At 39.9% G+C, this 12,723-nt stretch overlaps 1 protein-coding gene and 1 non-coding gene across 3 annotated transcripts; one reads left to right on the forward strand and one right to left on the reverse strand.

Moving 5' to 3' along the window:
- The first annotated feature begins 46 nt into the window (after positions 1 to 46).
- On the forward strand, positions 47 to 11,255 carry Gpn3 (GPN-loop GTPase 3). Of its 2 annotated transcripts, XM_005329611.5 has the most exons (8): positions 47 to 234; positions 2,290 to 2,398; positions 5,070 to 5,237; positions 6,684 to 6,808; positions 8,157 to 8,272; positions 8,418 to 8,514; positions 9,036 to 9,164; positions 9,876 to 11,255. In XM_005329611.5, the coding sequence occupies exons 1-8, from the start codon at positions 187 to 189 to the stop codon at positions 9,936 to 9,938; spliced, it is 855 nt and encodes a 284-aa protein (XP_005329668.1). In that variant the 5' UTR covers positions 47 to 186; the 3' UTR covers positions 9,939 to 11,255. The 2 variants fall into 2 exon arrangements, with proteins under 2 accessions (XP_005329668.1, XP_021584996.1); XM_021729321.3 differs by lacking the exon at positions 5,070 to 5,237.
- LOC120892108 (U2 spliceosomal RNA) lies at positions 7,108 to 7,300 on the reverse strand. Its single transcript, XR_005736768.1, has one exon. It is a non-coding gene; the product is annotated as a U2 spliceosomal RNA (small nuclear RNA).
- Positions 11,256 to 12,723: the final 1,468 nt, after the last annotated feature.

The raw sequence follows: 12,723 nt of genomic DNA on the forward strand, positions 1-12,723 counted from the left end.
TCAGGACGCGTTCCTCATGATATTTGGTCCGCGGAACTCTCCGTAGTCAGAAGTGTGGCCGAACAAAAGGCGTAAACGGACTGTTGATTGCTATTGGTTGGCGCTTCGTGTTCCCGGAACTCAGTGGGCGTCGCGCGAAGGCTGAAGGGAGTGTGGCGGAGGGTCCCGGGAAACCCGAGAGCCGGCATGCCTCGGTATGCGCAGCTGGTCATGGGCCCCGCAGGCAGCGGGAAGGTGAGGAGAAAGAAGTCGTCGTTCGTGGGTGGCCAGGGATTCGGGAAGCGATGGAGCGGTCGGCGGGTGTGCGTCCTAGGGACCCTGAGACCCTGGGCGCCCCGCTTCTCTGCTTCAGTGTCCCTTTTGGGAAGAGATGGTAGTTGTTAATCTTTACTGGATACTTTTGCACTAGCCACCTCGTTTATTTTCACGGAAACCCGGTGAGATAGATCCTATAACCCTCCCTACCCCCCGCCCACTTTACAGGTAAGGGAAAACGAAGACACAGAAAGGTTAAGTTCTTTGCCCAAGGTCGCACAGCTAGTAAGTTGTGGCCAGAATTTAAATCCAGTGCTGTCAAACTCCAGAATCTGGCCTTTTCTCAGAGCCACCGAGGTTAAAACAGGGTCTTTACTGTCGGAACATGGACTTTTGATATTATAGGTGATATCAGGTGGTGTGAGGACTGCATATTAGGGAGCGTCGGGTCATATACTGGGAAAGTTGTATCCTTTTCAATTCTTTCAGTTCTTCACTTTGTAGTGAGGTGAATTTGCATTTGGCCCTAGTGTAGCTTCACTTAATCCCTTAGTCTTTTTTTATAGTATTTTTTTTTAGTTGTAGATGGTCACACACCTTTATTTTATTGATTTATTTATATTTTTATGTGGTGCTGAGGATTGAACCCAGTGCCTTATACGTGCTAGGTAAGCGATCTACAGCCCCTACCCCTAATCCCTCAGTCTTGGGGAAAGGGCAGATTTTAGATTCATAGCTTTTACTAGGAAACAGTATTTGGCTAAGATTGTAAGCATTGAAAAGTTGTATGTAAATGGGCCATGGGGGTACATGCTTGTAATCTCAGTTACTTGGGAGGCTGAGACATGGGGATGGCAAGCTCAAGGCCAGCCAGGGCAATTTGAGGACTCCTTGTGTCAAAATAAGAACCAGGTAGATAGATCCTATAACCCTCCCTACCCCCCCTTCCCCGCCCACTTTACAGGTAAGAGAAAAGGAAGACACAGAAAGGTTAAGTTCTTTGCCCAAGAAAATCTCAGCTACTGAGGAGACAGGCAGGAGGATTACAGGTTTCAGGCCAACCTGTAGCAGTAAGAATCTGTCTCAATAAATAAAAAGGGATGGGGCTGTAGCCCAGTGGTTGTTTGCCTAGCATATGCAAGGCTCTGGGGTCAATCCCTAGTACCGTGGAGGGCAGAAGAAAAGTTGTATGTAATTTTATACCTTCATCCTTATGATAAATATAATCATAACTGGTTTCCATTTATAATAATAGCACAATTTTTCCTTGTAAACAGATTTAAGCAATAATGTTAAGGGCACTAAAATATAGTAGACATGGTATCGATCAAATAACATAAGTGGGAAAAACACTAGAATCTTGGAGGTGTTGTGTGGCTTCAGGCTTTAATTAACATGTTCTGAGCCGTTGAAATCTTGATGTTCCCTCCTCTTGGAATGTTCTCTTGGGTTGGCAGGCTCATTCCTCTGTGCTCAGATATCCCCTACTCAGAGATATCATCCTTGACCATCCTACCCTAAAGCTTCATTTGGACTGTAAAGTCCTAGAAGAGATACTATGTGTTAGGTGCTGCACCATGTAATCAGAAATCTTCCCTTAAATTCCACTTGTTGGGCTGGGGATATAGCTCAGTTGGTAGAATGCTTGCCTTGCATGCACAGGGCCATGGGTTCAATCCCCAGCACCACCACCACCAAAAAAAAAAAAATCTACTTGTTGCATGTTAGATCAGTAAGGAGTCTTAGTGATCATGGAAAACATCTTAAGAGATGAGAAAATTGAGGGGCAGAGTGAAGTGTTTCCCAGGGTTACCAGAGAATCAAGACCAGGTCTAGATCTGCAGCCCGCACAGGTGTCCTGATTCCTAGTCCAGTGCCTTTTCTTTTGTTTCTAGCTATAATCAGGGTTGACAAAAGCATAGATTTGGCCTTAGTGGATCTTGCCCCAGAGAGTCTGGAGAAACCTTTTATGGGTGTGGAGGGTATCGCTGCATTGCCTGTTGCTCTAACCCATTGTATCCTGTGACACTGCAGAGCACCTACTGTGCCACCATGGTCCAACACTGTGAAGCCCTCAACCGGTCTGTCCAGGTGGTCAACCTAGATCCAGCAGCAGAACACTTCAACTACCCTGTGATGGCTGGTAAGTCCTAGCACAGCCTTCCCTTTCTTCAGGAACAGTAAAGGTGCTGGCTGCTTAGCACAGAAACTGCTTTCGAGTGAACAACATGAGGCTGTCATTTGGCAACATGTGTTCATGGTGATGTGTGTGATGGTAGCTTTTTTTTGGTCCTTAGTTAAGACTTAAAAGTAAGTGGACTTCTGTCTTACTTCTTCCCTTCTATCCCCGCTTGGCTAGACCTGTTATGGTAAATCTACAGTAAAGCTTATTAGGTTGTGTAGCCAACAAAAGGAACTCATGCTAGCTTAAATAAAGATGTCAACCTTAAATAAAAACTTCTCACTTATACTGGAGGTACAGATATTTGGGTAAACAGCATTTGGATTCATAAAGTCCAGGACTGGATGAGCTCATGTTGGGAGGGAGACAAGGATCCAACACTCAGCCTTGACATTGTCTTTTCAGAGGTCCAATAGAGGCAGTTGATGTCAGTAAGGCAGGAGGGAAATATGATTTTATAACAGCCAGGAGAGAATGTTTCAAGAGATGGTGGTTGGTAGTGTCAGGTACAGCTGAGAAGTTGTGTAAGGTGAGGACACAGCAATGGCTGTTATATTTGGGAACACAGATTTTGGTGACTTCGATAAATTATTTCAGTGAAGTGACAGGGATGAAAGCAGACTGGACTGGTCTCAAGTGAAATGCAGGTGACCTGTGCAGACTCTGAGAGGAGACAACTTATTGAGGTTTTGCTGTGAAAAGGAGCTAAAATTAAAATTCTTTTTCATTCTTATTTCTCATAATGACATGTTTGATCCTTGAGAGTGGCTGTAGGTACAGTTGGGGAAGGCAGTTTGAAGAGAAAAGGGATGTGGGATAGTCCTCTTCCTTGAGAAAAAGGCATTGCATTACTTTGGGATGATTTGATTAAGCTCTCAAGCTAGCTTAAGTAAAAAGATATGTTAGGAGACTTAGGGGGCCACTCACAAAACCCAAGAATAAGATTTTATGTCAAGTTAGAACCCAAAACTCAACCAAGGCCAGCTTTCTGGCTGTTTCTGATATATTTTCTCTTCCTTATGGACCAGCTTTCTCTGCATCAGGATGCATGTTGCCCAAAGAGGTCCCCAAGTTCACATCACTCTCTGGTCCAAGTGTTTTACTGACTGACTAGTATCTCCTTAGTTTATCTTCCTAGAAGATCAGTTTTATTGTCCAGTCTTGGGTTGGCTGTTTATTCCTGAAGTAGCGGTTAGGAAGGTGTTATCACTATAAATGTGCTTGTGAGCTGGGCTCAGTGGCACACACTTATATTCCCAGCAGATCAGGACACTGAGGCAGGAGGATTGCAATTTAGTGAGGTCCTAAGCAACTCATTGAGACTTTGTCTCTAGTAAAATACATAAAAGGGCTGAGGATCTGGCTCAGTGGTTAAGCAAGTGCCTCTGGGTTTAGCCTCAGTAACAAAACAAAAACTGTGTTTGTGGATGAAATATCTGTTCACAGAGAACTGTGAACAGAAATTATAGGTTTGATCACATAAATAAGTAAAAACCTGAGGTAGGAAATTATGGATATTGATTTCTGAAACTTAAGATAACATACATATACCAGAATTTTTAAGCCCTTCCTGTAGATGATTTATTTCATATAATTCTCATCCTTCTATCCCAGGATGTGTGATTCCTATCTCTATTTCCCATCTCAGCAAAAGGAAAATGAGGCTCAGGGAGGTTGGGTAGCTTGCCTAGGGTCATCGTGTTAAGAGACTGTTGGCTTTTTTTGTTTTACTTTTTTTTGAAGTAGGTAATAACATATTTACATGATTCAAAATACAAAAGGTATAAAAGAATAAGCATACAAGAAAATATCTCCCTCCCAGCTCTGTCCCAGAAACCAAAACCCCCTCCCTGGAGAAAACCAATATTTTCAGTTTCGGTTGTACCCTTCCATAAGTAGTCTATGTATGTATTTTTTTCCTTTTTTTTTTTTTCCCCCAGTATTAGGGATTGAAAAAAGGGCACTTTACCACTATAGCTACATTCCCCAGCCCTTTTTATTTTTTATTTTGAGACAAGGTCTCACTAAGTTGCAAAGGCTCTCCCCTTACTTGCAATTCTTCTTCCTCAGCCTCCTGAGTCACTGGTATGACAAGTATACATCCCCAGCTTGATGATTTTTTTTGTTTGTTTGTTTGGGGTTGGGTGGGGTGGGGTACTGGGGATTGAACTCAGTAGCACTCAAACACTGAGCCACATCCCCAGCCCTATTTTGCATTTATTTAGAGACAGGGTCTCACTGAGTTGCTTAGCACCTCGCTTTTGCTGAGGCTATCTTTAAAGTCACAGTCCTACCACCGCAGCCTCCCGAGTCTCTGGGATTACAGGCGTGTGCCACCGCGCCCAGCATTGATGATATTCTTGCACAGAGTTCTGTGCCTTGCATTTTTCACTTAATAACATACCTAAGAGATTATATTAGTACTTAAAGAGCTGCATAATATTTCACTGTGCCATGTCTAGCTATACCTTAATTTATTTGCTCAGTTCCCTATTGATGGACACTGCTGCAATACAAAACCATGTACATAAATAACTTCATATGTATGATTTTGAAAATTAATCATTATTATGGTGGTGGGCAATCATTTTTGAGTGGATGCTTAGATTTAGGGCTTGTCTGCCCTTTTTAGACATCCGGGAACTGATCGAGGTGGATGATGTGATGGAGGATGATTCTTTAAGGTTTGGTCCCAATGGAGGATTGGTATTTTGCATGGAGTACTTTGCCAATAATTTTGACTGGCTAGAGAACTGTCTGGGCCATGTAGAGGACGACTACATTCTTTTTGATTGCCCAGGTAAGTCAGCAATTTGAATGTGTTGTTTTCTTGAGGCTGTGATAATTGTGACCTCAGCAGAGGTATAGTATAGTATAGTATTTGTAGCTACAGACTATACCCAAGCTCGGGCTGGGGCTGTAGCTCAGTGGTAAAGCACTTGCCTCCACAGGTGAGCTACTGGGTTCGATCCTCAGCACTACATTAAAATAAATAAATAAAGATATTGTGACCATCTACAACTAAAAAAAAAAGAAAGAAAGAAACCAAAAAATAAGTTACCAATCTCTTACTTGTTGTCTGTCATTATCCATCGAGTTCATCAAGTGCTTGCTTTGTATGCAGGGAATGTCATAGACAGCAAGGGAGCCATGGGCTCTGCTCTCATGGAGTCACAGTCCAGTGGAGTGTAAGACAGTGTAACCAGAATCACCCCACCTATTGTGAGTCAGCATCCACATATCAGAGAAAACATTCAGTCTTTGGTTTTTTGGGATTGGCTTGTTGCATTTAGCATAATAGTCTCCAGTTCCATCCATTTACTAGCAAATGCCCTAGTTTCATTATTTTTTAAAGTTTTTTAGTTGTAGATGGACACAGTATCTTTGTTTATTTATATGTGGTGCTGAGGATTGAACCTAGGGCAATTTCATATTCTTTATGACTAAGTAATATTCCACTGTATATATGTACCACATTTTCTTTATCCATTCATCTGTTGAAGGGCATCTAGGTTGGTTCCATGGTTCAGCTACTGTGAATTGAACTCACTTTTGATTGGCAAAAAAACTGAAGTGTGCCTGGGTGTGGTGGTGCATGCCTGTAATCCCGGCTACTCAGGAGTATTGAGACCAGCCTAGGCAATTTAATAAGACCCTATTTCAAAATAAGAAGGGCTGAGTTGGGCATTGTGGCCTGTAATCCCAGTGGCTGGGGAGGCTGCCGCCGGAGGATTTTGAATTTAAAGCCAGCTTCAGCAAAAGCGAGGTGCCAAGTATCTCAGTGAGATCCTGTCTTTAAATAAAATACAAAATAGAGTTGAGGATGTGGCTCAGTGGCTGAGTGCTCCTGAGTTGAGTCCCCAGTTCCAAAAAAAAAGGGCTAGGGGTGTAGTTTAGTGGTAGTGTGCCACTGGGTTCAATCTCTATCTAGTACCTATCTCATGTGTACTCACATACCAAAGTGTGAAGAATTTTATTTTCTACATAAAACTGGGTAGTCTGAAATTTGCTAAAATTCATCTTAAGTTTTGATGACTACTCTGAAAGACTATAAGACCTCTTAAAAATTGAATGTATTGTTACTCAGAACTGACTTCCCCATCTTTGGGGAAAATTTATGTTCTCTCTGTAATGAAATACCCTATTCCTGATTGTACTGTTCTTATGGTGTTCTTTCTGTAGGTTGTACTGTTCTCATGGTGTTCTTTCTGTAAGTTGTACTGTTCTCATGGTGTTCTTCCTGTAGGTCAGATTGAGCTGTACACTCACCTGCCTGTGATGAAACAGCTGGTCCAGCAACTGGAGCAGTGGGAATTCCGAGTGTGTGGAGTTTTTCTTGTTGATTCTCAGTTCATGGTGGAGTCATTCAAGGTCTGAGGATAAATCTGTTGAGAATTTTTCAATCACGAATGTAAACCGATGACTATCCCTTTTGATTATTGTATGATCTGGATATTTCACAGACTATTTCAGAGTCACTTAATATTTGTTAAATTATTATGCTGATATATTTAAACTCAAAAATAGTAAATGATGATTCAGAGATTTTAGGGAACTGTTTATTAAAGAAAATTGAGACAGATGGGTTATTTTTTTAAATAATGTTTTTTGTTGTTGTTGTTTTTAAGAGAAACCAACAGCAACCTGCTTTTAATAACTGCAAGAATAGGGTAGAGTGCACCATTTCTGGACGTACTGTGTTGATGCCTGGAGTGGATGGAGAAAGCTCCTATTCCATCTCCCTGCTCCAAAAATCCATTTTATGTATTATCTGATAGAGAGCATGTCAGATAGTAAACTGATTAAAAAAGAAAGCTACTATACTAATTACACTTGATCTTAGCCAGAAGATCAAGAAGCAATGAAATAATGTACTTTTTTTTTTTTAAAGAAAGAGTGAGAGAGAGAGAGAGAGAGAGAGAGAGAGAGAGAATTTCAATATTTATTTTATAGTTATCGGCGGACACAACATCTTTGTTTTGTATGTGGTGCTGAGGGTCGAACCCAGGCCACACGCATGCCAGGCGAGCGCGCTACCGCTTGAGCCACATCCCCAGCCCCATGTACTTTTTTTTTAATACTTTATTTTTTAGTTGTTGATGAACCTTTATTTTATTCGTTTATGTGGTGCTGAGAATTGAACCCAGTGCCTCATGCATGCTAGGCAAGTGCTCTACCAGTGAGCCACAACCACAGCCCGATAATGTATTTTTAAAAATAATAAAATAGGGGCTGAGGCTGTAACTCAGAGGCAGGGCGCTTGCCTAGCACTTGTGAGGCACTGGGTTCAATCCTCAGCACCACATAAAAATAAACAAATACAATAAAGGCATGATGTCTATTTACAACTACAAAAAATAATAAGAAACAACAAAATAGCCTTTTTAAAATTTTCTGAGGATCTCTTGTTCAGTTTATGAACTAAATCAAGATTTATTTATCATTAATAGCTCTTGAGTATTAGATGAGTAAGGAGGTTGATAATACTGTCTAAATTGAGATATGTGATCACCGTAGATTAAAGCCACATCTTCCCTTAGTATCCTCACCTTTGGGAGCTGAGGTTCAATCATCTGATTGAGTGGTCTTTCTCTTTAATATTAGCACATCTTTTACTAGGGCCAGTTTTCTCCCTGGAAGGGAGGAGTAGAAGCCTGTCTATTTGGAGACTTGTTGGGGAACAGTTGATTCATCTTCCCTTTTCTGTTTCCTCCTCCAGTTTATTTCTGGCATCTTGGCAGCCCTGAGTGCTATGATATCTCTAGAAATTCCACAAGTTAACATCATGACGAAAATGGATCTGCTGAGTAAGAAAGCTAAAAAGGAAATTGAGAAGTGAGTTCATTGTTCTTCTGTTACCATCAGATTTCAGTTGAAGAGACAGACCTTCTGTTTTATGGGAATGAGAGGTTCTGTCAGTCTCTAGTTTCCTGATTTATTCTTCCTTTTATTCATCAGACTTCTTCCTCACCTTTTAAAGGTTTCTAGACCCAGACATGTACTCCTTCTTAAAAGATTCGACAAGTGATTTTAGAAGCAAAAAATTCAAAAAGTTGACGAAAGCAATTTGTGGACTGGTAAGCTTTTGAAGTGTAGGGCTTTGGGTTTCTTCCACCTTTCCATGTGTTTGCCCACATCTAGTCAGTGACCTCCCTTCTGGGAAGCACAGACCAACACTACTTCCTGCATAGAGAAGAAGGGTGGGAGGAAGTATGGGCAGGCCTGTCAGCAGTTTAATTTAGAAATAGTTACTATCAATGGTCAATAAATTAATAAAATATGCCTACTATTTCAAGCCATTTGGCAGTTGAGAACTCTTTGTTCTCTTTTTGACATTTCAGCGGGTGTTGAATTCAGATAAATCCCCTGAAACAGTATGCAATGAAGTGATGAGCCAGTGTGTGTGCTCGCTGGTCAGAGCTCAGGAGAACCAATAAACAATTTGTTACTCTTGTCTCTGGCTGTCCCTCCTCTATATCTGAAATACAAATATTTTTAATCAGAAGTACAAATAGTTATAAAAACTCATATCTAAGTTGAAAGTTACATGTTTTGCCCAACATCAGAATGAACCTTTTTTGAAATCTCCTATTTGTAGATTGATGACTACAGCATGGTTCGATTTCTACCTTATGATCAGTCAGATGAAGAAAGCATGAACATTGTATTACAGCATATTGATTTTGCCATTCAGTATGGAGAAGACTTAGAATTTAAAGAACCCAAGGTAATGTCTGATTTTTTTTCTTTTTTTGGTGAAAATATTTGCCAGTACTCATTGACCCCTTACATAACCCAGGCAATTCCTTAGGGTTTTGTCTTAGTGGTAGCAGTTGCCTGAGCTTTTCTGGATAATATCCAAAATTGACATCTGTGCTCAGCAAGTGATGTCAATTTTATTCTGCCTTTTATTTATTTTTTTAAACCTTTCTTTATTTTTATGTGGTGCTGAGGATTGAACCCAGTACCTCACACATGCTAGGCAGGCGCTTTACCACTGAGCCACAACCCCAGCCCTTATTCTGCTTTTTATTGAGGCATTGCTATTGAATTAAGTCTTTGAACTCAGAGCTTGGGGGTATGTACAAAGAGGAGATGAAATCCATTTGAACTTGGGCTGCTCTCACACATCAGTGAAGAGACTAATGATAGTCGTCAGCAGAACACTATCTCAGCAAATTAGCTGAGAATCATTGTGAATATAAATTTAAGTGAGAAATGCTTCTGATGAGATATAAGCACATCAGCTTACCACATATCTGGGAAAATTCTATCAATTATGCCTTTTCTTAACCATTGATGATTACCTATGAGCAACACCTGGAACTGGTCCTTCCTGGTTCTTAGTTCCATATCGAGCATTACCTGAATAATATGTAAACACATGTGAGAGGAAATAAATGAATGTATTTTCTGTTTTGTTTTTCCTTTGTGTCAGGAACATGAAGATGAGTCTTCCTCTTTGTTTGATGAATATTTTCAAGAACGCCAGAATGAATGAAGAATTTACTAAAAAGTAACTGTATGTGAAGAGCTTATGGCCAAATCAGCAGAGAATGCAAATCTTCAAAGGATGCAGTAGTAGACAGCTGCGTTTTTTAATGAAGGAAAAAAAAAAGAATACTTGGCCCTTTATCAGGAGCATGCCTGAGTCAAGTCCTGAGTTAAAAGTGAAATCTTGCCAGACACAGTGGTACACACCCTTTAACCCCAATAGCTGGGAAGGCTGAGACAGGAGAATGGAAAGTTCAAGGCCAGTCTTTTCAGGGCTGGAGTGAAGCTTAGTGGTAACATGAGCAAAGCCCTGAGTGTAAGCCCCATCACTGCAAAAAAAAAAAAAAAAGAATGTTTTAATGGTATTCTAACAGCATCAGTTGAGTTTTTGTTGTTGTTTGGCGGTTTTTTTGTTTTTGTTGCTAATGGATATTAAACCCAGGGGCACTTGGCCACTGAGCTACATCTCCACCCCTTTTTATTTTGAGGGGGACAAGTTCTCACTAAGTTGCTGAGATTGGCCTTGTGGCTGGATTCAAACTTGCAATCTTCCTGTCATCCATCATGAGTTGTTGGGATTACAGGCATGTGCCACCACGCCCAGCATCAACTGAGATTTTAAATGTCAGAATTGTAAAGAGGGTTGGGGATGTAGCACGGTGGAGGAGTATTTGCCTAGCATGTACAAAGCCCTGGGTTCAAACCCCAACACTCAAAAAAAAAAAAAAAAAAGGAGTGGGGGAATGAATGCACATAGATTTGTACATATATAAATTTGCACCTGGGATATATATAATTAAGGACATTCTAACTTTATTTTTTGCTTGGATTTTTGTTAACGGGGGGTTTCTTCAGTGGCATGAATTACTGTAACAAAATATACATATGTATATCCAAAGGAAAAATCCACAAGGGTATAGGGTATAGATAATGCCATTGATTATCTGTATGTTCTTATTTTTCTACATTGAATATGTGTTCTTTGTATAATTAAAAATTAAATGTGGTATGTACTTAGCTCTTTCACTTCACTGCTGTTAATATGTTGTTATGTTAGTAGATCATAATTTTTGATACATTTATTTCAAGCTGTTTTGATTTGAAAACAATTCTGCAATAAATATATTTCCTGTATCATATATACATGAGTTTCTCCAAGGGACAGCCATGAGAATAAACTTCATCATTGACTTCAACTTTATATAATGCCAAACAGCTTCTCAAAATATTGTACCATTTAGGGGCTCAGTGGTAGACCGCTTGCCTGGCATGTGTGAGGCACTGGGTTTGATTCTCAGCACACATTAAAAAAATAAAAAATAAAGATATTGTGTTCATGTATAACTAAAAAATATTTTTTTAACTATTGTACCATTTAGAATTTAATAGTGGGAATAATTTCTACATCTTCAACATTATCTTATGTTTTTGAACTTCTTAGTTTTGAGCTATCTACTGTTTGTTAAGTAGTATTTTATTGTACTCTTAATTTTAAATTCCTGCTCACTGCTTAGTTTTACAGCTTTCCATGTATATCACCAGTCATGTTTTCCTTAACTATGTGTTCATTCTTATGTTCAGAAACAACATATAATCTAAATGCTAATCTTTCACTAATTGTATATATTCCCAGTTTCAGCTTAATTAATTCTTGGATATATATTTCGTTTAATAAGATTTTTTCACTTAAAAGTATCTGTGTTTTGAAGCATATATGTGGATGTAGGAAAGAAACAGAAAGGTAGCACTAACCTTTCATTACACTCTTGTTTTCCAGGTGGAACTTGAAATTCACAGTCAAGCAAATTTTTAAATAAGTGAATTTTCCCAAGTGTCAATGCAGGCAGGGATTGTTTTTAGAAATTTAGTTTATAGTTTTTGAGCACTTCAAAGTTTATACATTCCTTGAGTAATAAGCATTCACCAAAGTGCAGACGACATAACTTCTTGGCACATTCATTTGTTTTCAGTTGTTTTTTTTGTTTTGTTTTTTGGTGGTGCTGGCGATTGAACCCAAGGCCTTAGTGCATGCAAGGCTAGCACTCTACCAACTGAGCTACATCCCCAGCCGTGTTTTCAGTATTTCTAAGTTAATTTGTATTAGGTGTGAGTGCAGGCTCTGGGAATGGCAAATAGGCCAGTAGATATTTCTTTAGCACCTAGTATAGGCCAGGATCTCTTTCATTTCATCAACAACAGGCCCAGTGTTCCATTAGTCATTTGGCAACTGATCTGCCAGCTAATTCAAATTAAGATTTGCAACTCAGGTTATATTTTTGTCATTCTTTGTTCTGGGTAGCAAAAGTATACCTGCAGTGCCAAATTTGATCCATTTTAATTAAAGAACCAAAATGAGAAGACAGGTATCAGTGTTTGTTTGCTCTTGGCGGCCAGCTAGGGAGATAGGTGTCTGAACCATGGACTGACCATGTGAGTTATTTTCAAAAGATGAACTTGAGGACTGGGATGTATGTAGCTTAGTGGCAAAGCACCTCACATGCAGAAATCCTTGGGTTCGATCCCCAGTTTAAAAAAAAGACCAATTTGTGAAGAACATGATGAGTGGGCAACATGGAGTTTGCCAGTTGGCTTAGGGACTTTGCTGTAGTCCCTGGAGTGTGGAAAGGTGAAAACACTCTTATCTCTCAGGGCTACTAATTCTTAGAAACTTTGCCCCTTGGGAGGGGAAGAAAGAACCTTATATTTGCCCTCTTCTTGCTATACCTCCCTGGTTTAGCTTCTGGAAATTCTAATATATCCATGGGGAAGAAAATGAGAGGCTAGATTCTGTT

This window comes from Ictidomys tridecemlineatus, chromosome 2 (genome assembly GCF_052094955.1).
Source record: "Ictidomys tridecemlineatus isolate mIctTri1 chromosome 2, mIctTri1.hap1, whole genome shotgun sequence".
Classification (NCBI taxonomy): domain Eukaryota; kingdom Metazoa; phylum Chordata; class Mammalia; order Rodentia; family Sciuridae; genus Ictidomys; species Ictidomys tridecemlineatus.